The 26688-nt window shown below is 38.7% G+C and overlaps 1 protein-coding gene across 3 annotated transcripts; it reads right to left on the reverse strand.

The window, feature by feature from the left end:
* Positions 1-774: 774 nt before the first annotated feature.
* On the reverse strand, positions 775-9794 carry LOC122066780 (glutamyl-tRNA(Gln) amidotransferase subunit C, chloroplastic/mitochondrial-like). Of its 3 annotated transcripts, none has more exons than XM_042630614.1 (6): positions 9393-9790; positions 4597-4917; positions 4468-4508; positions 1779-1834; positions 1074-1125; positions 775-962 (listed from the first exon to the last, which is right to left on the reverse strand). In XM_042630614.1, exons 2-6 carry the CDS (start codon positions 4777-4779, stop codon positions 887-889), a joined length of 408 nt encoding a protein of 135 aa, XP_042486548.1. In that variant the 5' UTR covers positions 4780-4917; positions 9393-9790; the 3' UTR covers positions 775-886. The 3 variants fall into 3 exon arrangements, with proteins under 3 accessions (XP_042486548.1, XP_042486546.1, XP_042486549.1); XM_042630612.1 differs by having other exon boundaries at positions 4597-4886; positions 9393-9789; XM_042630615.1 differs by having other exon boundaries at positions 807-962; positions 1783-1834; positions 4597-4886; positions 9393-9794.
* Positions 9795-26688: the final 16894 nt, after the last annotated feature.

A 26688-nucleotide genomic window follows, 5' to 3' on the forward strand; every position in this document is an offset into this window, starting at 1 on the left:
CAATGAATATGAGGTTATGAATAGAGAGATTGATTTGTAAATTGTAACGATGCTTCCATTGATTTCCTTGTTCACTATACAAAACTAGTTGGATAGTTAAATGAATGATTGGATGATAGGGTTCATTTTGTGATTTTAATATTAATAATCTTCTTAGTAATTAGTTATCCATCTGTGTCAATATTATTTATCTTTCTTTTACAATGATGAACCATGATTTAATCATTAATTTAAAGTGTTTTCGTTAAATTTTTTGTCCCTTTAGATTATAAAAGTAAGATTTCATTATGGTTCAAGCCTAATAATAAACCAATATTAACCCGATATTGACAAACCAAAATAAAACAAACCAAACCAGACCGTAATCGAAACCTACCGAAAACCTAGGTTCCTTATGGATGATTTGGTCTCCATCATTCCTAGACCAAAACCGATCCAAAACGACCGATTGACACCCTTGATCAGATCTATTGCCTTCTGGTTTTTTTTCCTCTTCCGTCGCACTTCTGAATTTTAGTTTCATTATCGTAGATTCTTCCTTTTGGAAATTTAAGAAATTTGTAGAAGTTTTTCTTTCTTCGGTGATGAATAGATGATTTCTTATGAAGATTTTGTTTTAAAAGGATTAATATTTTCTTATTTGCATTTTAATAGCAGAGCCCTGTCATTAATTGTTGATATCAACCTTGCTGCACAACTCACTTCAGCCTTTTTATGCTAAATGATGATCAACTTAATCTTTCCTTCTTTAAATATATCAATTAAAGAATTATCTAGGGGAAGATTATCTTATTGAGACGAAGAAAAATCCAGAAATAAAATATTTTGATTGGGGTAAACATACTTGACAAGGGACAAATACAGATGATTAGTTAACCAAACAACATCACTCCTTGTTCAAAACCCTGGGAACTTTGATGTATGGCTCCTCGTAGCTTGGAACAGCTGCTAACATGGCCTCCCTGTTTTCAGTAAAGTAAGGTCAGATTTAATTTAATCAAAGTAATAAAACACTAATTAAGTTCCAAGAAGTTGAGAATACAAAACAAGGTAAAGAAGATGAAAATCTCTACCTATTCTCAAATGATTCAGACACATCATTATGAAAATTTCCACCTTCAGTATCTGTAGACAAGATACAGAAAGTTAAAGGAGAAATAAAGCTGCATATCTAATTACGGGAACAAAGAGCAAGACCTGAATGGACAAGAAACTACATCTATGGATAAGTCTTACTAGACAATCGATGACTATTCACAAGGCAAATAAGCAAACTCTAACACCATCAATCTTTGCTGAGTTGCCAGATTCATGTGCAACAGAAACATGCACACAGTTATGTGAACGCGAATACTTGCAAATACACACATAGGGTCAAAAACTCTCAATCTTGCAGAGTTGCAGCAGAAAACACAAACATGCACACATGCACACATACACATTTTCATTCATGAGAGCATAACAGAGAGGCAATATGTTTCAAATGAAAGGAGCATCGGATGTGTTTAAGCCTGGATAACTAAGAAATGATCTTACATTCTCAATCAGAAACACACAAGAAAACTATATCATTTGCTCAAGATAAGAATGAATTCTGTATCTCCTCTTTCCTTAAAATATTCAACCATTTCAGCCCTGCATTGACATGCAAGTCATTTTCAATAAACAAAATACGTTCAGAGTCTAACAGGACACACCACCATCACCATCAATATGTGGTCAGTTCAACTACAACTCGAAATCAAGTATAATATATGAAAAGGGTGGTTACTGAACACCTGCCCTAAGTGCAGGCTTAATACTTTGAAGATCAACTGCTTGAAGTTGTCCAAACCTGTAATGAATAAGCAAGACCAATCCAAAACCATTAGAATGATAATTATCATCATAACAAGGATAACATCAAATATCATGAAAAACTGAAACCAACGACAACGGAAGAAATAAACTTTTGTGTGTATACCTAAATTGCTATGGGGAGTATGGTAATCACAGAAGAGAAACTATGCATAGTTGTCAAGGCTAGGCATGCAGTATATGTAATATAGTAATGATTATTTTATATTAGTAACGCTTATATGCAACATAGAAGGCATATCAATGCAATATGATATAATTAAGCTAGTTATAACCTAATATAAGAAACCCAACATTTACGAAACAAATCAAAGGATATAATATAATCATATTCATAAAAAACAAAGCAATAAACATAAATCAATGTAAACTTGTGAAGTGTAAAAAAACTGAAATAATATAAGATGTGTTGTCACAAGGTCACAAGAAGTGCTGTCATCTTTGGACCCAAGGATGTGCCTAGGCAATGCCTTGACAAGTATGAAACTATGATGATCCTACATATAATAAAGGATAAAAGAATGGAGAAGATGACAATCTTTATTGGTTTTTTGCTATTCAGTTATTGTATAAACTTGTAGTTACAGGATAAATACAACAGCTGGGCTTTAAGTTCGTATTTACATTAATAAGATTCAGGGAGATCAAGATGAAAAATAAAGCCTAAATTACAAACAATCAATTAAAAAAAATGTTCATGTTGCATATCTTCAGGTAGAAACCTAATATTCGCTTTGAACTGACAGCCTTAAGGGTCTAAAGTCAAATTGAATCATTTTTTCTTTTTCTGTGAAGCATGACACAGCCAGATATACAAGTAACAAACACATCAAAAGGGAACTTCTATTAAACCATTATGCAACAACATACTAGCTCACAAGAGGGCAAGTTGGTAAGAGCATTTGTTCAAAGCCAATTTATCAAGTAGAGTTGGTAACTACAAGACTAAACTAAAGAAAAAATGACAACATGATATGATATAAAAAGCAATCCCAGTGACACATCAAAGCTTTGGCAAGGCAATGTCATTTTGCCATGGTCCATCAGCAAATAAAGCGCATTGGCGACAACTGCCTGTGGATTCAGAATTATTATATAAGCTTAGAAATAGTCATCAACCACGGATTAAGAGAAATCTAACAGAAACCCAATAAATTTTTTACACGTAATTTTCGGTGAAAAACTTTCACTTGTAATTGAAATCCAAAATCCACTAAAATTCAGATATCATACTTATCACATATACAAATACAAAATTATACAAAATAATATGAACAGAGATAAGGAAATTGTAGAAGAAATTGGTCATATCCATGGTGAAATACAATAGCATCTGAAAATAGTAGGCATTAATTTGATTATAGAAAATATATATAGAATAAGAAAATACCAAATCTACTGATGCCGTGACAGAAGATTTAGGAGTCACATGCTGACAGAATGAGCTATACAAGATATGGCAAAAGCTGGGTACAACTTACAAGATATCTCGACTCTTTGGTGTGGTAAACTCCCATTTCTAAAACCTCAATATGCAAGCACAAAGAAGGAAAACCCTCAAGACACATAATATTATCCTGCGTCCATCTATAGACTGTAAACTCCATTTGCTGCCAGAAACATGTAGTACAACAGTATTTTTCATCTCATTTACTCTTTGAACCATAGACAGAACTGAAATGAGTCAAATCCCATTTGCCATTTAGCTGAAAAAGTTGACATCATATAGAGGTAATGAAAACAGGGAAAGGATACAAACAACAACAACTCAACCTTATCCCAACTAAACAGAGTCGACTACATGGATCAAATCAAAGATGACAAAAGAAAAGTTAGAAAAAAGAAAGGAGCACACTGCACCCAAAAAAAAAAAAAAAAGAGCCTTGTGTTAAGTATCCAATAACAAAGGAAGGATAATTAATGAAAAAATAGGTAGACTTAAGATGTAAGAACATGGTTTTCATCAGTGGAGGACTGATTCCGTTGGGGGCTGGGTGGTGAACATTATCTTGTTCAGCAGTTTTGATACCCTTTTTAAGTTGAATAGATCCATGCCCAAGGAAGTAAAAGGATTAATACTTTCTTACTTGCATTTTCATAGCAGAGCCCTGTAATTAATTGTTGATATCAACCTTGATGCACAACTCACTTCAGTCTTTTTATGCTAAATGATGATCAACTTAATCTTTCCTTCTTTAAATAAAGCAAGCTATAAGTGACATTACATGAATGGTTCTTCTGTTAAGTGTCCAATGACATTTAATTTATCACACTAGTACTTGTACAGAAACTAAAACCGTTTCAATCTCTCTCCCCTCCTCCCTCCACACCCCCCCCCCCCAAAAAAAAAAAAAAGATTCATTAGAGTTATCAGGAAACAGTTTTACTTCTTAGAACAAAACATATGGCATGGAATTGCACATATTCAAGGAACTAAAAGGGACATGATTTTAAGCAGGTAAGCAAAATGAAGTGGGACTGAAAGTCAAAGAATGCCATGAATCAGAAAAAACTCCATTAACATATCAAAGCAAATTCTCCATGTTGTATCATAAAAAATACAACTCACTGGGCTAGAAGAATTTATGAGAATTGCATGTGAAACCATACCAGTCAATTACTTGCCGAATTTTGGGAGCGAATTCCTCAACCTACAATTAGTTGACATTGTTAAAATTAAATCTTAAAACCCAGAGAGAATGAAGAGAGATTTGTGCTGGCCTTTGTTTGCTGTGTTACCTCCTTAGGGGTCAGAGAGATGCGAGCTGTCTCAGCTAAACTTTGTACGTCTGGGGGAAGAAGAGAAGATCTAGCTGATATGTTGCGAGCTCCCGAACCACATGACCAAGCATGATACCGCTGCAGCTGAAACAGAGGGGATACTGATACCCCCCTAATTGCAAATAAAGCTCTGCTGTCCATTGTTGTCTGGATGAAAGAGCACAGTGGATAGGTTCCAACTTCCAACCTCTTCCCTCTCAACCTCTCCCCTGTCCAACTTGTCACAGTATTCAAAACTGCACAAAACCCTGAACCGAAAATGGTCTGGTCTAGTTCAGGCTGGTTTGGACAAGTAAGAACAATAGGTTTTTTAAGAAAAAAAAATGGGGAACTGTAAAGAGAAAAATCAGAAAACCCAAAGAAATGTTCAGAGGGTTTAGTTGCATCAACTAATCAACATAGCCAATGAAGCAAGAATGGAAATGATGTTCTGATCAATGTAGGACTTTGCGCATTTGCGGTGTGCACTCTTCTCTCTAGACCCATATTCAGGTTGATGTAGATGCTCACCCATGGACCGATCCAAACCCATCTGGGTATCCAAACAAAGATGAATCGGATCCAATATGAGTTTTGACTATAGGATCTTTTAGGATTTATTTATATTTTCATGTAATCTTTTATTATTGGTAGCTCAAGTAAGAAAGAGCTATTAGGATTTAGTTCCCAATTAAGTGGAATTTCCAAATTAGAGTAGGTTTCCTTTCATGTTGGATTTCTTTTACTATTTATGCCATGTAACCGATTGAGAAATTATAGAAAGAAAAGAATTTAGTTGAGTGTATGTGAAGCCTGCGAGTGTGTGTGTGATTCTCCTCCCCCCCCCCTTTTTCTTAGGCTGTGTTTGGTAGTCATTCTGTTCCAGAAACGATATTTCATGTCAAAAACAGAATTTCAGTTTTTGTGTCAAACTTCCATTTTAAAACAGAAAAATGGTGTTTGGTGAACCTGTTTCAGAAACACTTTCATAACAGGAAAACAACAGCTGTGGCATTTGGTAAAACAAGTTTTTTGTAGATAACAAACATTTACAGAAATGCCACTAATAAAAAAACTAGCATAAATTGATCATTTGTTTGGACAATATTAAAGAGTTGATATCAGTCTAAAATGATATGTAATAATATTAGTGTCTAAATGAAATTCATGTGGTAAAAAGCAACAGTAGTAAAATGAAGCATTTAGAAGTTCCAGACTACAAAGAATTTGGGTCTATCCAATCTCCCTTCTTCTATAGCATTCTGTTTACATCTGAAACTTCTATCTTATTCTCTACTTCTTCTCTTCTAATAAGTCATTTAGTCTCAACAATTTTACCCATCATATTCTGATCCTTAATTCATATATGTAACCTACAACCTTACTAGAAAATCAAGGAAACAGTCCAATGGGGAGGGGGGGATTGGATTCACTGAATTTTACAGCAATGGTTATACTTGACTGCTCTGCCTAAACCTGACTGAAATACGTGTTGTCTTTGGGAAGGGTTGCAAGGTGAGGAAATTCCACACTTTGACCCCAGGCTGCTTTGGTTGTTCTTATATCATGTCCTGGATTTCCCCAAGGGCAATCATTAAAACTCATGGAGCATCTGGGTACAGATTATCTCATGAAGCATTCACAATCACAATATCAGAGCATAAAATTCAAAATGAGGTCCATCAAAGGTTTAAAAAAAATAAAAAATTCAACAGCATAAAACCAATTTAGCATAATTATTTCATGAAGCATTCACAATCACAATATCAAATGCAAACACCCCAACCCATAGGCATTTTTGGTTTTTACGGAACTGTCTAAAAGATTATGTTCTGCTAGATCCTCCTACTTAAGTGTGTGCTTCGAGGGCAACAAGAGTGGATAAGGAATCTCTCTCAAAAGAGTACTCCAAACTCCTTTTTTGAGTATTTTCTTCAATGCCCACAAACATTAAGAAAGAGGACCCAGTAACTAGAGGGTTTAAGAAATAATAAAACAGGGAACTCCATACTATAAAATCAATCACCAATGTGAAAGTAAAAAAAATTGTAAAAGCTACTATCTTGGCCTTTCTGTTCACAAACTCAAGAACAAACAAACCCATTTGAGGGTAAAAGCTTCAAGCACATAAAACAAAGCCAACAAAGTGAGAGAATTTTTCCCAACTTACAGATAGTGAATCACCACCTTCTCCCCTCCCCCCCCACCTTTACTTCAAATTTTATTTATTTATTTATTTTAGAAGATACACAGGAGAGTACCTTTCCTAGACTCTGCAAAGAAAACCACAATACTGTTGGCATCTATGATACTTTTTTAATTCACTAAAATAAGGTAGAAAGAAGAAAACATGCATGAACCACCATCCCTTACTCCAAAAAATCCATAGCATAAATTTGGTTCAAAAACTCAGATTTGAAGAAGTTGAAAACAGAAATTATGAGATTCAAAAAACTCCAAAATGGAAATATAATACTGACTGAAAATTGAATCTGGTTTCAATACTTGATCAACCAAATACATGGAAAATCTAGTAGGGTTTAATTGGGTGATAAGCCCTCTTTAAAATCCAACAAATGCAACCCAACTCCTCACAAGCATACCCCATTTCAGTCCCATTTTATCACCATTTATGAAACTAATATTCAGATTCATATGTTAACAACTCGATATTCCATTCACAAAAGGGTAAAAAAATATATATATATATGAGAAGCTTAAATCAACAGAGGATATACCTGAAGTAGCAGAGAGAGAGAGAGAGAGAGCTTGGATGTTGTAGAGAGAGAACTTGAAGGTCACAGGGATCTCAAATCGACTGTTAGAGGAGGGAAACTTTGGGTCTCAATCGAAGCAAATGCTTGTGGAGAGTTGTAGTCCCTAACGCTAGCGAAATGAGCAGTTAACGGCAACAATTAGGGCTTTGTGGCGTCAACGAGAAAGAGAGATTGCAATGATGACGGTGGAAGACAAGGTTGAGAAGAGATGAGCGCAGAGGGTTATCTCTCCCGAAATGAATAGCAGGCGTTGACCAGCAGGTTGCGAGGGCCGATCAACAACCAACAGGCTTCTAAATGGGTTCAGAGTAGCGAAGGCATTTAGGGCTCTTGTGTTTTCATCAGGTTGGGATGACGAAGAGAGCAGAGAAGATGAAAGGCATCGAAATGTTTTGGGAAATTATCGGAACGATTTTATTAAAATCCCTCAATATGGTTCATTTGAAACGAAACTGAAACGTCAGAATTCTAGGCTGCGTTTGGTAGTCATTTAGTTCCAGAAACGAAGTTTCGTGTCAAAAACAAAACTTTCAGTTTTTGTATCAAAATTCCATTTTAAAACAAAAAAAAGGTGTTTGGTGAACCTGTTTCAGAAACGGTTTTAGAACAGGAAAACAACAGTGTTGGTGTTTGGTAAAACTTGTTTCAGAAACAAGTTTCTTGATGAAAATCAATAATTATATAAATGACACTAACTAAAATACTATCATAAAGTATTACAGTAGTAGATACCAAATAAAGAAACTGGTTTCAAAATATAAAAAAGTATAGAAATACTATGCCTTGTTCAAGTTAAATACATAATCATTCTTTAGTCTTGTTCAACTCTAAAGAGTTAAATGCATTGATGACGTCTTTCAACTTATTTGTTCCTCTAACTTTTTAATTGTCCCTTCCAGATATCCTTTCATGTACTCGTTTGAAGTGGATGGTGATATAGATGCTGATGACGCTGCTGTTTCCGAACATCTCGACGAATGTAATGTATGTTGTATGGTAGAGAGTTGAATGCATTGAAGTGGATGTTGCTCCACAAAGTATCTCAATTAAATCCTAATCTTTCATAGTAGGAATAATCAACTTGTTTTGGGAATTTAACAGCCAGCTTCAAGTAACACTCTTGCAAAGACCCAAGCAACTCCAAGTAATAGCTTCTAATTCCATGGACTGAAAGCAATCATTGCTCTCATTATAGCACAAACAAATAATTCCCTCTAATACTACAACACAACTTTCCAAAGATGCATACTATCTTATTGTGTAAAGATACAACGCAAAATAATGCTCCTATAAAAAAAAAATTTAAATTCACCTAGTTTACACCCCTCCCATCATTACAACCTGAATAAAGTACATCTTTAGAATGAGAAAATTGCAAACATAAATAGTCCAAAAATACAATAATGCAATTCAGTAATAAGAACATCTATACTGCCATAGGGAAAAACAATACACATCCAAACACACAAATCCATAAAGTTTTTTTAGTTCTCAATGTGAAAGGATGCTAGACAATGCAACCAACAATATAATGTCAATGATGAAATTCAGTTTTTTTGTTTGTTCATGCCATATCAAAGGGCAGAAAAATGTTCAAAAATCCAGTAAGCTAAATCATATTTATGACCTATGTCTTTAGTTCCCACCTTCCACATATCACTTCTGTCCTCCTGGGTTTGTGCATCCGCTAATAGTTATCTATGAACTCAGGACGAACAGAGCATTCAAAAAGCAATAAACAAACAATCATATCACCAATACCAGTTGGGGGTGGAACACAGAGCATCAACACAGAGCATTCAAACATAATTGAAAAGCAATAATCAATCAAACAAAGAACAATTTCAGTTGATAACGTGTGCTAGTGTCCCTGTTGCAGTGGAGTTGAACGAAAAAAATTGAAATTTCAGACATTCTAGAGTTGAGAAAGGGTAAAATATTCTGAAACATTTGATTGTTGAGAGGGTTTCACCAAAAGAACTGAGACGATTTCGGTACCTTGAAGATTTGAGAGACGAGAGAGATGGAGAGCAGGAATTTCACCAAAAGGGTTCCAGCCGAGTTCGCACTACCGATGTTGAGAGGGATTTAACCAAAATCTTCGGTTACAGGGGTTTCTTCACTGCGATGTCAAACGAAGGAAGTGTAGACTAGGGTTGAGGGAGAGCTTGGATCAAACGCAGCCGAACTCCTTTATCGATCAGGGATTTTCGCGGGTGGTGGGGTTTCACCAAATTGGTTCCAGCGAAAGTAGAATGACTCGGTTCTTCAAGCAGGTATGAAGGCGGGAGAGAAGGGTTCAAGAGAAAAATTTTCCTCGATCATGGATGAAGGCGGGAGAGAGAAGGATTCACCTGGCCTCTTCAACGATAACAGACAATGCTTTTGTAAAAAGCCATTGATTTTTCAACTTTTTTTTTTTTTTGGGGTAAAAACAAGGTTTTACCTTTTTTTTTGGTAGAAAAAGCTTCTATTGATGTGTGTTTGGTAACGTTTCTCTGTCAAGGACGGAAATTTTAATTTCTGTTTCAAATGTCATTTTTTTATTTTAATGAAATTGGAAAGATGGAACTACCTTTTGTCATTTCGTCAATTTTATTTTTTATCTTTTTTTCTTTTTCATTTTTTGTTCTAAAAAAAAAAAAGGAAACACACCACAAATGCACCAAATGCTTTATTCATTTTTTTCATTCCCATAAAACGAAAAAATTGCAGAAATGTTTTTTTGGAACGTTACCAAACGCAGCAGAACAAAAAAACTCCAGAAACTTTTTTCTGGAACATTATCAAACATAGCCTTAGCATCCCTTGAAAAATGAAGAAAACAACACTAGTTTAGAAAAGAGACTAGGTGGTGTATCTGCCAGTATTGATCGAATTGACACCGCTATCCTTTGACCAATCTTGTAAGCAAGAGATAATCTCTAGGGGCCCGTTTGATAACGTTTCTGCCGTTTCTGTTTCAAGAAACGGCAGAAACATAAATTTCCGTTTCTAGAAACAGAAACGGAATTGAAGGTGTTTGATAAGTCATGTTTTTAGAAGTCGATGGTAACCAGTGAAAGAATTGCCACAAGTCATTTCCAGAAACGGCGAAACAAGTTGAACTTGTTTCGCCTGGGTCGTTTCTTGAATCATAAATAAGTAAAAACTTCTATTTCTATTTCTAAAAATAAGTGAAATGGAACAGTTTTATCAAACGCTTTTTGCTCCGTTTCTGTTGTTTCTGGAAACAGAAATTGCAGAAACGCGTTTCTTGAAACGTTATCAAACGGGCCCTAGGTTGTCGCTCTCAACAATCAACTTGTGAGTGCCTTCAGAAATTGCCTCCAGAAGTCCCTCCCGAATGGCCAATGCCTCTCTAATCAGAGTATCTATGAATTGGATTGGATTAGAGACTCCTATGCATGCTTGACCATTGTGATCTCGGATCACATAACCAATCCCACAGCCTTTCGTTTTTGGGTTCAATGTAGCATCACAACTCAATTTAAACGCGCCAACGACACCACACGATAGATTCCGTTTTCTTATTCTCATGAAATAAAAAAGCGATTGAAACATTTTTTTCGGATGACTACCAAATGCTGCCTTAGTTTATTACAGGTCTAGAGCTCAAACCTCAGTAATACACATTTTTAATTATAATTTATCTCTGTGCTCTAAGGCGGAACGCTCCCCTACCGATGCATTTTTACATCCCACAGCTTCGGTAGATCGCTTAGCCCCATTCATCTTCAGCGCAAGAGCGCTCGATCAGTGAGCTATTACGCACTCTTTCAAGGGTAGTTGCTTCTAGGCAAACCCCCTGGGTGTCTCTGCACCCCTACCTCCTTTATCACTAAGCGGTCATTTTGGGGCCTTAGCTAGTGATCTGGATCATAAATTCTTATATAACTTCAATATAACATGAAGGGAGAGGGATTCACACGTTGTCCCCTTATGTTGGCATCATACAAGTCTAAAGGAGGAGAAGAATTTCGGTTGGAGTCAATTTGTTTATGGGACCCCGTCATTAAATGAGGAGAGAGAAGAGAGATACTATGAGAGGCGTGTAAAACCCACCTTCTCTAAATTAATGTTCAAAGGTCCAAACAGTGAAGTTTTCCAACCATCCGATCAGCAAATAAGCTCTCTTGGCTAGCGAAGAAAACCTGATGTTTATGCGAAATCCTACGGAAAGGGAGAAAGATCCTCAATAAACTACTGAATAGCAAGGAAGTTCACTGTTGACTGGTAAATTTTTTGGCCATTAATGGTCATGATTTGGTAAGACAGTCTGCAAAAACTTGGAGGATTGTAATACGTTCTTTGGCACCTCTCCATGCATTGAATGAGGAAGATCTACAATAGAATGATTCTAAGTATACATTTTATGCAAAGGAAGTGGGACATTGCATTAGGCAGGTTGAACAGAGGATAGAATAGCTAGTAATCTGCTTTAAAGAAGCTAGTAAAGTGGTAGCTACTAATCTGAATCCTGAGAAATCAGATTCGGATGTTCGTAGTTAAAACCTCTATTTCTAAACCCTGTATATCAAACAACCAATAATAAAAATTAATTACGGAAACAGAAGAGGGAGCACCTTTGCCATTTTTTAAGCATCTTGACATTAAACTCATAGCTTCACTAGTCTCTGAATTCCTGAATAGTTTTGGTATGAGCTAGTTACTATTTTAGCTCCCTCTTTTGCATTTATGAGAATGAAGAGTTTTGCTTTTGGAAACATGAGGTATGGGGTCTACCCATAGCAGGGTTGTCAACTATTAAGATTTAAATAAGATGGTCACTAGTTTGCCCTGGACATAACCAAATTTAACCTGTTAAGATATCCCACACTGTTGAGTTAAGATTCATAAAAAAAAAAAAAGGGTTATGACTACCGTGTAGGAAGAGACCACGTATAAAACCAATGGAAGGATATGAAAAAGAATATTGGGGGGGGGGTTTCATTATGGCTTTGTTGGTTGTAAGGGGAATGCAAATTTTTTATGTAAAGTGGAATTTTTTTCCTAGAAAAAATAAATTTAGATGTTTGATTGCAAGGGAAATATATTTTACATGTGAAAAAAATTTCACTTAACCATTAAAATTTCCCTTTTTATTTCCCCACCAAAATAGGAAGAAAAAAAAAAAAAACCCTACTCTCACGATCTCTCCCACTCTCCCACTCTCCCACTCTCGCGACTCTCACCCCGCTCATGACTCTCAACGATCTCTCTCTCCCCTCACACGACTCAATTGGGTTTGTTTTGACTAAAAGGCTTTGGGTTTGAGCCAGATGGATCATTACTCACCCCTGTTGGGTTTGTTTTGATTAAAAGACTTTTGGAATGGACCTTTCAGTCATTATCACTTGTGATCCATTACTGTTTTCTTTGTGATCATCTTTTATATTATTTTAAATATTTATTTATGTTGCATTCATTTGATATATAGAATGAAAGGGTTTATTTTGGTTAGTGATAGAACATAGTATTTGATGATATTTGGTTTGATTTGATACAGACCTTGAATGACCTGATTCACATAACCAATATAAATTTTGAGGATCTGGGTGGATTTTGGATTGAAAAGTACTCTCCCCACCCCCCCCCATCTCTTTTGAGGAGTTTGTTTGGATTATTAGTTTTTCAAAATTTTACATCAATTTTACATCCAACCAAACAACTGTGGTAAATTAATTTTACTTCACTTCTGTTGCAACCAAACGACTCGAAAGGGAAAAAAATCGCTTCACTTCACTTCACTTCCCTTCCCATTTCCCTTGCAACCAAATGCAGCCTATGGGAAAAAAGAAAGTTGTCGAGTAACATAGCTATGTGCCTCAACACATGGGTGTGTATTTATGATTTCACCCCTATGAGGGTAGAGGCCGTTAGGATCTCAGTGTTTGTCGGCCCTCTCTCCTTCTCTTCAAATGTATTTCTTCTTCTGTGTGTGCCCCATGGGCCTCGCACCACCTTATCACCGCTCAGAGATACGTGGGGGCCTATTTTGCAGGGCTCCTCTCTCTCTCTCTCTCTTGATGAGTGGTTCGAAGGTACACCCACCTCGGGTTGATGATGGTCCAATGTAGGGATTGGGATCATACAAAAGGGATTTGGAGTCACCACCTAGGGTTATGGGCTTAGGACCTATGGGTGGACCCGATTCCTAAGAAAAGGGCTCGGAAGTTGCTCTAGTCCAGAGAATAGGGTACATGTCAGGTTATAGAATTGGGAAAGTGTTAGGCACCAAATCTACCCAATTCAACTAGTCTTCCTACTAGATCTTTGAGAATGAACATTTTCCATAATTATCCCTATACCGCGTGCATGGCTAAATTATGATATGTATATACACTTATAAAAGAAATAATTACATATGTACACTAAAGCAGGATGAATAAAGAGTCTACATTGTACTAGTTCAAGTGAGGGATTATACCTGAGCTTAATCCTTGTTTCGGGACAAGAGGGGTGGGCCCCTGATTAGTGCATATGTGGACTTTCTCGTAAATTCTCCCGGCTCAGGGGAAGATGGTCTTGATATCCAACTTCCTTTCTCGAGAGACATTGACTAAAGTAATCTTTGAATATTTAGACAGAGTTTCGACTAGGGAGGGCTACTTCCGAATTTGGATTTCGGCAGAGCTTCGGCTAGGGAAGGATACTTTTGGGAGTAGGATTTCGGTAGAACATCGGCTAGGGAAGGCTCCTTCTAGATTTGGGTTTGGGTGGCACTCCTCCAGGGCTTCCTCTAGGGAGGGGCTATAGGAGGGTTTAAGCTCAGGTGGCACTTTGGTAGGGCTTCCGCTAGGGAAGGGCTATAAGAGGGCTTAGGCTTAGGCTTAGGCGGCACTCTGGCAGAGCTTCTGCTAGGGAGGGGCTATAGGATGGCTTAGGCTTAAGTGGCACTCTGGTAGAGCTTCCTCTAGGGAGGGGCTACAGGAGGGCTTAGGTTTAGGTGGCACTCCGGCAGAGCTTCTGTTAGGGAGGGGCTATAGGAGGGCTTAGCCAAGCCAAGGAATAGGCCTAGAAGGGTTAGAAGGCTTAGAAGGCTCAGAAGGCTTGGGAGGGGTTGGAGAATGTAGCCATGCAAGGTAAGGGAAGAACTCCTAAGGAAGGGGGAGGGGAGCTCTCAAGTGTGAGAGGGGAACCACCAAGGGAAGGGAGAAGGGTGTTCTCAAGTGTGTATTTTCAAGTTGAGGGGGGGTATTTATAGATTTCTTGGACCAATGGGGTAAAAAAGGAAAATTTTCAGCCAATGGGGTGTAGAGGCGTAGGATACGCTAGCAGGGGTGCGGGGTACACAAGCGGGGGTGTGGGATTTTTGGGCCAAAATTTGCACTTGGCACGGGGCAGGGGCGTCGGGTGCAAGGCGAGGGCGCTAGGTGTGGGGTAGGGGTGCCTGGTATGGGGCGGGCCCATGGGTTAGAATATTCTTAGGATTTTGATCTGATGGTTCCAAATAGATTCCATCTTCCGGGGATGATCGTGGGAGATCCGACGATTTGATTTTAAAGCACTATATATCGTTGGAATCGTGATTCCGAGTACTATCCTTCCATACAATCACTTTGGACCGGATTCCTTCATATAAGTGATGTCATAATTGGACACTTCTTTTCTTTTGCTTAGGGTTTCTAGGGTTTCTAGGGTTTTCGGGTGTGTAGGGAGTGTTTTGGGGCTGGGTTACCTCAGTCAGTTGTCATCTCTGTTGATCGGAAGTGAAAGGTCGTGTCCACGATCGTGAGTCATCATAGCCAGGGAGGATGACAAAATTGGGTGTCCATAGAATGCCCCTCTTTGGCCGAGGCCTGTGCCACAGCCGAAGGGCAAAGAAAAGAACGATCACATTTTGTCATCCAAAGCATGTACTGCCCGTCACTTTGTTCAAAGGTAACAGAAGTACAAATGCAACAGGTAATATCCTCTAGCTACTCAAAGTTTAGAGTCTTACCTGATTCATCAATTATAAGAAAGAAATTCTGTAAGAAAGAAACTCTATCCTGCAAAAGAGGTTAGTACTTGATCCTTTTCTTGTCTCTCTAAGCTGGGTCTTTTGAGCCAGTCTAGGCAATTCTTGTCTCCCTAGTCTAGGTCTTTTGAACCAGTCAACACAATTCTTGTCTCCTTAAGCTAGGTCTTTCAAATAGTCTAGGCAATTCTTGTCTCCCTAAGCTAGGTCTTTTGAACCAATCTACGTAATTCTTGTCTCCGTAGGCTAGGTCTTTTGAACCAGTCTAGGAAATTCTTGTCTCCCTAGGCTAGGTCTTTCGAACCAGTCTAGGCAATTCTTGTCTCCTTGGACTAGGTCTTTCAAACTAGTCTAGGCAATTCTTGTCTCCCTAGGCTAGGTCTTTTGAACCAGTCTAGGCAATTCTTGTCTCCTTAGACTAGGTCTTTCGAAACAATCTAAGCAATTGGTCTTAGGCTGTTTGGACCGTGGGACCGGGTATCTTGATCTTGGTTTAGATATACAATGAATCTGGACCCCTCAGGGTAATGCAAATGAAACTGGGCTTCTGGGGCCGGTGCAATGAGATTGGGCCACTTGGGGCCAAGCAACAAGGTTTTTCTTTTTTCTTTTTTCTTGTTTACCTTTTGTATTTCCAGTCTTGGCTCTTTATTTTGAAATGAAAACTTATCTTTTGGCATCAAAATATTTTTTGAGTTTTAGGAGTTTGAATTTTAAGGCACGATTAATTCTACAACTCAAGTCTTCATTAGAATAACTAAAATAACGCTAAAATCCAATCACCTCGTCGCACAATCAGGTGAATTGTAGGGAGAACAATCAAATATAAGATAGGTGGGCTATAATTTGAGGAGAGTTCTTGGGGTGGATAACAATTCACCAACTCCTCCGGGTCTTCTGCCTTTAGTCCGTACTGTCTGCTGATATGAGTCGGCAAGTAAAAAGATGTATGAGTTAAACCCATCAACTTACATAACTACATCCAGGGGTCTTCATTGGGGAACCATCTTAGGACCACTATGAGCATTTCCATGCAATATCCCGTGCAGTTCTTCCTTGTAGGTACTCTTCCCAATCAATGATAAGCTTGAATTTCGGGACCTCCCTCTTGTCTTGGTAGTAGAAAATTTTGAGTTGGTGTCCATTTAGCGGCTTGACTAGTTTCAGTTTCTCAAGTAACCACAACTAGAAAACAATAGGACTTCCTTGATAATGTTCAGTTCCAAATTTGTGGCTATGTCATCAAATTCCTTCAGTGTCTCTGTAAGGACTGTGGAGATTATATCACCTCCTCCCTTCAACTACCTTACCACCTCCATTAGAGCAAGTAGTGCACCACGTCCGGGAGTTCAGAGAACATAGTGAGCTATCATGCAAAACATACAAGCATCTTGTGACCTCTGCTGATGGATTCCTCCCAACAATAGATACCAGGTGAAAACCCTAGCCACCTTCAAAATGTCAATCTTCCCATATTTGATGAACTGCTTCATTTTTTACTTCTCCCATCTGAAGAAGCTTTGGATCTCTTCTGAATAATCTTTCTTTAAAGATGGTAAATCAATCTACCTTTAGGTGGAGATAGCATGCAGGCTCGGAATTCTTTGAGAGTTGGGCAAATCTTAAATGTCCCAAACCGAAATACATGGAGATCAGTATCCCAATGTTGGGGCATCTATCGGAGTAAACTGTGAAGTGATTCTACACACCCAATCCTACTGAGCATTGACATATTCACAGATTCCAGCAATCTAGGTGCTTTAATGCTTACATCCAAGGTCCATTTTCTCAATGTCTCATCCAAAGAATCCATGACTTTTCCTATAACCATTATAGACAAAGGGAAGATGTGATTTTTTCTTTTTTCTGAAGTATCACTCATTAGTTATCGACACAGCCAAACCTTTACCACTATTGCATCAATTTTTTTTTATGTTACTAATCAAGGGTGGGGAATGAACTGGCCTTGATTACTAGTGCTGGGTGATGACTTTTGAGGGATGGAATTCTGGATAAGAATTTAAAGGACCACAGGTGAGTGACCAATACCTAGTGGCCATATATGCCAAGTGGTGATTCTTGGGGGACACTAGCTTTGATGATCTTTTTAGATATCTTGATTATTAATTTGGGAACCTTTCAACTTCTCGGAAGCCGTTGAGACCATACTTGCACATGTCAAGTTGCTTACGTATCCCTTGAGAGGAATCATGTCTAGCAAAGTTTGGGTTGTTCACCTTTTCAGATATAATATCTCTTGAGTTGATCCATATTGATCAGTCTGGGTATTTCTTCATCATTGAGGTCCATGAGTTTCACAGCTTTGCCTGGTAGAATTTTCTTGATAGTGAATGGGCTGCTCTAATTTGGCCTGAATTTCTCTATTAGGTCATGAATTGGGACTTTTTGTTCTCAAAGAACGAGCTCACCTTCTTCTATGTGATGTGGCTTTACATTCTTGTTGAATGCCCTTGCCATTCTTAGTTGATATTTTCTTAGATTATCCACGGCTTTCATACTCCTTTCATCCAGAAAGTTGAGTTCGTCATGTCTGGCCTTCATCCATTCTCCTTCTTATAACTGGCTTTCCAAAAGTACCCTTAGGGATGGTACTAGGATCTCTACTTGCAACATCGCCTCAACCTTGCACACCAAAGAAAAGGGGTTTGCCCCAGTTGAAGATCGTATAGAAGTCTGATATGCCCATAGAGCAAGTGGCAACTTGTCCGCTTAATCTTTGTGTATTTTAGCCATTTTCTGGAGGATGACCTTAATGTTTTTGTTAGGTGATTCCATTGCCCCATTGGTTTGTAGCCTATAGGTGGTAAAGCAATGTCTCTTGACACCAAAACTTGTGTAGATCTTATTAGTTTTGCCCTTGATCCGATATCAGCTCCTGTGGTACTCCATATCGACAAATGATGTTTTCTTGGATAAACTTTGCCACCTTGGCAGTTGTGGGGACTGTATATGATTGAGCTTCTACTCATTTAGTGAAGTAATCAATAGCCACCAGGATGAACTCATGCCCATTGGATGCTTTGGGGTTGATATTCCCTATGAAGTCAATGCCTCGAGTAGAGAATGGTCAGGGGGATCTGAGTGAGTGTAATTCCATTGGTGGGATGTGTATGCTATTGGAATATATCTAAAATTTATGATATTTCTTGACAAAACCCACACAATTAGCTTCTATGGTGTTCCAGTAATATCATAGTTTGAGAATCTTCTTGGCTAGCATCTTGGCATTCATATGGGGTCCACAAAAGGCCTTGATGAATTTCGTCCATGATTCTTCTAGCTTGATCTTCATCTACACACAACAATTGTATCCCATTATAAGACCTCTTGTACAATAAGTAACCTTGGAGAATGAACTAGGTAATATATCTCCTGAGGAACTTCTTTTCCCCATTTGTAGCTTCAACTGGATACTTCCTTTCCCCGATGAAGTCCACTATGTGAGAAACCTAAGATCAGCCATCTCCGGTGAGAGAGTTCACTATATTTTGGTAAATGGCTTATTTCTTTGTTCCACTAAGAATGGTCGGATCCAGGCCATATGATTGCACTCTACCATGGAAGCCAAGGTTGCAAGGGCATTGGCAAACTGGTTGTTATCCCTTTAGAAGTACTCAAATGATATGTTCTCAAAGCATCCAATAACCTCTTCCAGATGTTCTTGATATGGCTTTAGTTTCTCATCTCTAGTTTTCCATGTTCCTTGTATTTGACAGATGACAATGGCTGAATCTCCATATACCTTGATCCTTTTTACCCTAATGGTTAGAGCTATCTCTAGTCCCAAGGCACAAGCTTCATATTCAGTAATGTTGTTGGTATAGGGGAAGTCAAGGCAGAATGACGAAGGTGAATAAAGACCGTCTGGAGTGACAAGCGATATTCCCGTACCACACCCCTTTTGGTTGGATGCTCCATCAAAAAATAGCTGCAACTCATCAGTTGTATCTTCTTCTTTAATTGCCATGATTTCTTCATATGGAAAAGAATCATCTATGACTCTTCCATCTTTTGTGGGGTGGGTTGCCAGATGATTGGCTTTAGCTTGCCCCTTGATAGACTTCTGAACAATAGGTGTTGTCAAATTCTGATAACAATAGCAGCCATCAAGCCATCCTTCCTGTTAGAGTCGGTTTCTCGAAGAGGCATTTGATTGGATCCATCCTTGAGATCAACCACACTAGATATGCTACCATATAGTGTCGTAGCCTCTTTGTTGCCCATATCAGTGCAACACAAGTTCTTTCCAAAGATGTGTACCGTGTCTCGTATTCCAAGAAATTCTTACTAAGTAGTATATGGCATGCTCTACCTCGTTCCCTGTGTTCTTTTGTGCTAGCAATGAGCTCATGGAATATTCCCCAACTAACAAATACAACAAAAGTGGTTCCCCTTCCAACAGTGGTGTCAATACTGGTGGGTTCATAAGATATCTTTTTATCTTATTGAAAGCTTCTTGGCATTGGTCATTCCATTCTGTGGGCTGACCCTTCTTTAGCAGCTTGAAGATTGGCTCACAGATCATAGTCAGTTGAGCTATGAACTTGCTGATAGATTGAATATGACCCAAAAATCCTTGTCTTTGCTTCTTAGTGTGAGGTGTAGGCATTTCTTGGATTGCCTTGATTTTGAAAGGGTCGACTTCGATGCCTCTTTCGCTCACCAAGAATCCAATCAATTTTCCTACTGTTGCTTAAAGTACACACTTCTGAGGATTCAACTTCAATTGCTACTTCTTGATCCTTTTAAAGAATTGCCTTAGCATGGGAATATGCCCCTATCGGTCCCTTGACTTCACTATCATGTCATCCACATAAACTTCCACATCTTTGTGCATCATGTCATGTAGGATAGTTGTAGCTGCTCTCTGATAAGTTGCTCCAGCATTCTTCAACCCAAAGGCATCACTTTGTAACAATAGGATCCCCATGGAGTGGTGAAGGATGTCTTCTCATGGTCATCAGGGTGCATGCTTACTTGATTGAATCCTGAGAATCCATCCATAAATGATAGCAAGGCATGCCTCGCAGTGTTGTCAACCAACACATTAATGTGAGGTAGTGAGAAATCATCCTTAGGGTTCACTTTGTTAAGATCCCAAAAATCAACGTACATGCGGACCCTACCATCTTTCTTTGGAACTGGTACTATGTTGGCCAACCATCGGGGGTACTTCACCACTTGAAGAAATCTTGCATTCCACTGCTTCATAACTTCTTCTTTGATCTTTTCACTCCATTCTCGATGCATTATTCTGAGCTTTTGCTCAATTGGATTTTCCCTGAGGTAGGTCGACAAATGATGTTGCACGATGTTGGGGTCTATCTCATGAATATCCTCATAAGACTAGGCAAAGACTTTGGCAAACTCCTTCAGAAGATTAATCATCTGCTCAGCTTCTTGGTCATCTAGTGTGGTACCAATTTTGACCTCTTAGGGGCATTAGTTAGTTCCCAAATTAATAACCCGAGTATCCTCATGGATGGGTTGGGATTTCTTTGGTATGTATTGTTTTATTAAGTTATGATATTCATTAAGATCATCATCAGAAAAAGGAGGCAAGTCGTACTCGGAATTAGAAATTTCATTGATGAAAGGAGTAATAGACTTAACGTACATAGACTCTGGACTTTCCTCAAGAGGAAAAATAAACACACAATCATAAATAGATAACTCAACAACAGACTCGACAACTGACTTGATGACTGGCTTGATGCTTTTATCAGTGGTATCCAGATTGGTTGAATTAGTAGAATGAGTAAACTTGAAGTTATCTCCAATGCTTGTCCAGTTTAGGAGTGGCTCAATAGATTGATGGATAAGTAGGTGTGGCAATGGGCCTTCTTCTTCTTCAAGGATGGTCACAACTATCTCTTCAGTAGTTCTGCAATTGCTTTCTTCTTCTTTTAACTGCTTACTTATAAGCTGGCCGATCTCTTCCTCACTGGATTCTCCTTAGTGCCATCCAATTCCCCTATATTAGATGTTCAAACTATTTAGAACATATTGATAGAAATATCTCCATAGGATATGACTTTTTTTCCTGAGCTCGAAGTTTGCCCATACCAAACTCATCACCCTCGGTATTGCTCCCTATGAGGTTGATGGAAATATGCCCCTTGGTCTGCTCGCCTGCTGCTAATGCCATTACTAATCTTAGAAGATCATCTGTGTCTCCTTCAACTTCTTTTGGATCCTCCTCTAGAGGTGGGGTTTCCTGAATCAATAGTGTAGGGTCATTCTCCTGACTTTCCCCTAGAACATTACCAACTTTGTTGATGAAGTTATCTTTGGAGATTTTGGCAATACAAGCATATCCTTCCAACTGCACCCGCCAATCCATCCTTATTTTAGGTTTGATGGTTTTTCTATCGACCCATGGGAATGATATAAGAGTGATAAGGGATAGGGTATTCTGATAAAGACAACAGATGATAGGACGATAAAGGTCTTCTTGCTTTCTAGTGGTATGGTGAGAAGGACAATGGCGAAAGCGGATGGTATGAGGTGGTGGGTTCCTTTTCTCGGGTTTGTGACGAAGGAGGGAACGCGGGTATCTGATCCTCATCTTCTGATGACTCTTCTTTCCTAGGGGTTTTCTTGACTTTGGTCCTACCTCCCATGATATTCAAGTGACCTTTTTGAGCCCGTGGCTTGATGAGTTGAGTGGGGTCACTTTCTATTGATTCTTCCTCCAATACATTGACTGTTGCATGATCAGGGAGTGGGTTAGTAATAACATTGGGAGGCTGTTTGGCCTCAACTTCAATGGTCCAGTTGTCTATCAAATCTTGGACTGGATGTTGTAAACCTAAGCACCTGTCAGTAGTGTGCCCCTTCTAAGCATGATAAGTGCAATACTCATAATCCTTGTACCAAGCTAAGGGAGGATTATGGATCACCCTCAGAGCCGTAGTTCCCAAAAGACCTTGTTTCTTCAACTTTTCATATATCGTGGACAAAGGCATTCCCAATTCTGTGAGTTGTCTTCTTGGGTGAGGAACTTTTTGGGAAGGAACATTTAATCGTATCACAAACGACTGTGAATGTGAAGGATCACAAACGACATTGACTGTTGGACTACACCTATCACATTGGTTTTAGGATTCTTTCTTTACCCAACTCTGGCATTCTTCTCATATCTTGAGAAGTTCTCTGATATTGTGCATCCCTTAGGATCTTATTCTCAACACGTGTCCCAGCGGCTATCAATGCATCAAAGGTTTGCAGGTGTCGATAGTAGAGAACATCATAATATGGTTTGGATAGCTTTTTAATCAACATTTCCACCTGTTCTGCTTCAGAAGGTTGACCTATTATCTTAGCGGCCTTGTTCCTAAACTTCATTAAGAAAGTGGTAAACCCCTCCCTAGGTTGCTGTCTTAAGGTTTCGAGCTCTCATCATTCCACATTTACTTCAGTGTTGTGGGGATACTATTTGGTGAAGGCTTTCACCACTGCTGCCTAAATTTATGTTTGTGTGGATTCCAACTGTGTGAGTCACCTTAGTTTCAATCCTGATAATGTCGACATGAATACCTGCCTCATCTGATTATCACCAATTTGCCACATCCTCATGATACTGAGGAATACCTCCAAATGAGCCTAAGATCCCTTGACCTGTCAAATCTGTCGGTTTGACACTTGAACTTTTCAGGGATTCCTACCCCAGAAAAGAAACTTATCTTATCTGAATCTGCTGCTTGACCTTCTTGTCTTTTCCCTATTCAGATCATATTCTCAAGCTTCTCTCATTGTTCCCTCATTTTGCTTTCCCTCTCTATCTCTAGAGGTTCCTTTTGAACATGTGCCACAAACTCTTCTTCTTTATCATCAATTACAACCTAAGGGGGATCCCTGGTGGAAGTCCCTTGATGACTTGTGGGTTTAGTTGGTTTTGGCTTTTCTGGGAGGGGAGTTGTGTCGGCCTAAGATCGATCCTAGGTAGGTTCCATAACAAATGCAATACTCGAGCTAATCCAAACTTGACTTCATCAATTTCAGCTCACAATGTCTTTACTGGGTGGACCCATGCTTGTTCAGGTGTTTTCATGTTGGGTAGGTTCATGTGGACAGACTTGTGATCATGTTGGAGAAAGACAATCCCAAAGAGATGATGGAGGTGACGCTGGACTTAAGTGAGTCAACCGATTACCTTGACATGTCCAAATGGACTGCGGAGAATACTTGATGTGTGGAATTGTGCCTAAACTATGAGTGATTTATTTTAGGATTCTTGCATTCCCACCCCTTTATTCATTCATTTACTCACTTATCAACCAATAATTCATCCAAAGTTAGTCCACTTAATGATAGGGAGTGGATAGGGGCTGATGCCCCTAGTCCACTCAATGTCGTAGGTGAGAGATACACACAAACGGCTTGCACAGAATATTCTTATAAGACATTCTTTGTCAATGAAGTCATGCTTTCCTTAATCTTACCCCACTAGGTGACCTTCCTCTTAGTTTCCTCGGGTCTTTAGATAATTTGGCATTTTACATGACTTTGACGGGAATCACCCCGGAGTCATGTATACCAAATCATCCACATATCGTTCCTAAGGAGGAAGGACACATTTTTATCTGAAACCCACTTAGGAGAGAATTTCCTTATGACTAGAATGCATTATAGAAAGATTCTTTTTCAAGGCCTCAAACAAGTTCTACAAGTTAGCTTGTGGCGTTCCTAGCGTTCTCCATCTATTTCCTACATAAGGCGAGTATGTAGTGGATGCAATAGGACCGAAAAGGCTTCCTTGACATGATCTATATATGCAAGGTACATGATCCTTTTGATATACCCGAAGGTATGAGATCAAGGGGGTGACGTCCTTGCTCATGACTCATGATTACACACGAGGTTAAGCAACAAGCCACGGGGGTGGTAGAACCATGAGTGATTGGGTGCACAAATGTAATGTGAGGTTACCATCATCCGATCTCAAAATCTCATTAGATGCACGGACCTCCCCTAGGGTGTTGGCACAATTACGAACATTATCATCGTTTAATAATACCCCACACTCTTGTACAGGAAGAGACTATCATTTTCTCTCAGAGTACTCTCCATGACATGCAATGACCTTCCCAAGGGTGCAGGCATGATGGGGAGTCCCTCGCCAAATGATTTCACTTCAAGTACGATGCATGATGCGGTTAGCGAATACATTTACAAACATGGGTTTGTCAAACATGTTTTCAAATAGATGTGGTGGAAAATGTTCTTGTATTTAAAGGTATCATCTAGTTTTGGAAGCATGACAGTCCCCAGTGGCGTCGCCACTATGAGGGTAGCGGCTATCAGGATCTTGGGTGTTTTTTGGCCCTCTCTACTCTCTCTTCAGATGTATTTCTTCCTGTGTGTGTGCCTTAGCAGGCCCCTCACTGCCATATCACTAGTCAGAGATACGTGGGAACCTATTTCGATTCAGAGGTATGCCCTCCTCGGGTTGATGATGGTCCAATGTAGGGATTGTGATTATATAGAAGGGGTTTGCAGTCGCCACCTACGGTTTGTTGGGAAAATCCCTCCTCCACACTCATGTTTTGGTGATAATAAACAAAGAGTGCAACTACTAACCTTCTTGACAGCGTATTGATCGAATCGTGAGATGAAGAACACTAAAGTAGAACATCAATAAAACCAAGATCAAAACAATCAATGCATTGTAGATGTCTCAAGAGTGAAGATTGATTAATGCATTGGAAAAATCCCAAGTATTAAGAAAAGAAAGAAGACAAGAAGAATAGTAGCACATAGAAGACCTTAGGAAAATGACCAAAATGCCCCTAAAGGGTTCCCAAAAGGTTGGAAAAAGGTAGACCAAGAAACACAGTCAAAACAGCCTTGAAACCTAATCCAGATTCACTTTCAGTGTAATCCGGACCAGAAGTCTCAATCTGGCTTAATCCAGATGGGATCCGGAGCTCCGGATTAATCAAGATTGAAAAATCTCCAATCTGGAGATCCGGATCAGGGCAGAACTTCAATCTTTTAATGGCTATAAACAGCTAGTTTGAATCCGGATTGTGGATCAGGATCCAGATGGGAATCCAGATCAGAGAAAATAGATCCATTAGAGGCTTTCTTAAATCCCTCTTCACTCACTCTCTTGGCTATAAATACCCACTCTTAGGTAATGTTTTAGGCACCTCTTTACACAATCATTTAATACATTGGTGTATACAAAAGCAAGCATTTTATTGCAAAAGAAAGAGTGATTGAGAGCATAGCTATAAGCTAAAAAGTGAGAAGAGAAAGAAGAAGCTTCAAACATTCAAGCCATTTTACATTTGGAAGCTTTAAGTGTAAGTTTCGATTGTTCATCACATTCACTTGCACGATTACACAAGAGTATTTATTCTATGCATTACGGATAACATTGTTCAACTCTTATAATTTGTTTTTCATTTACATTTCTACCTTTGGTTCTTTTGCCGGTACTCAAGAGTATATTGAGTTGCTTTTGCTCGGACTCAAGAGTGGATTACATTTGACCAGTAACTAAGATGGTTGTAAAGGCTTATTTTTTGCCCGGTAAAAGGAACATATAGTGGAAATCTCTCAAGGAGTATTGAAAGGAGTAGACGTAGACTTGGTTATAAGTCGAACTACTATAAAAATCCTTGTGCCTTGTCTTCTTGATTCCGCACTTTAATTCCACATTTTGTCTAAGTTGTGATAAATCAAAAAATTATCAAGCACTGTCAAGAAAAACCTATTCACCCCCTCTAGGTGTTTCTAACAATTGGTATCAGAGCGGGAGCTCAAAACTGAAACTTTATTCTCTCTAAACAGATTTAAAGATCCATGGCATTCCAACCCCAACAAATTGAAGGTCTTAGCACATCTAGACCTCCATACTTTGATGGTAAAGATTTTGCCTATTGGAAAAACCGATTCACAAACTTTGTTTGTTCTCACAACTTAGATGTTTGGGATGTGTTTGAAGAAGGTCCATACAAGGCCTATAAGAAAGTAAGAGAAGAACTTGTAGAAAAAGAAAAGAGAGTGGACAGTAGAAGACAAAATTAAACTTCAAAATAATTTCAAAGCTATTACATTCCTTCAATATGCCTTAAGTGAAAATGAATGTAATAGAACATTGATGTGTGGGTCAGCCAAATAAATGTGGCAAAAACTTATCGTGATTTACGAAGGAACATCGAAAGTCAAGAAAGTAAACATTGGTCGACTCAGACATGAATATGAAAGTTTCAGAATGCATAAAAATGAATCTATCTTTAAAATGTTTTCTCACTTTACTAACATTGTGAACAAGTTGAAAGCTTTGGATAAGGATTACAC

Source organism: Macadamia integrifolia, unplaced genomic scaffold (assembly GCF_013358625.1).
Source record: "Macadamia integrifolia cultivar HAES 741 unplaced genomic scaffold, SCU_Mint_v3 scaffold2580, whole genome shotgun sequence".
Taxonomy (NCBI): Eukaryota; Viridiplantae; Streptophyta; class Magnoliopsida; order Proteales; family Proteaceae; genus Macadamia; species Macadamia integrifolia.

What these genes read in the sequence shown, in the direction of transcription:
- LOC122066780 (XM_042630614.1), bottom strand. Translation starts at nt 4,779, where the DNA reads ATGGACAGCAGAGCTTTATTTGCAATTAGGGGGGTATCAGTATCCCCT. An exon ending in TCTCTCTGACCCCTAAGGAG is followed by an intron (nt 4,509 to 4,596) that starts GTAACACAGCAA and finishes AACTAATTGTAG; the next exon opens with GTTGAGGAATTCGCTCCCAA. An exon ending in ATTCGGCAAGTAATTGACTG is followed by an intron (nt 1,835 to 4,467) that starts GTATGGTTTCAC and finishes TATTCATTACAG; the next exon opens with GTTTGGACAACTTCAAGCAG.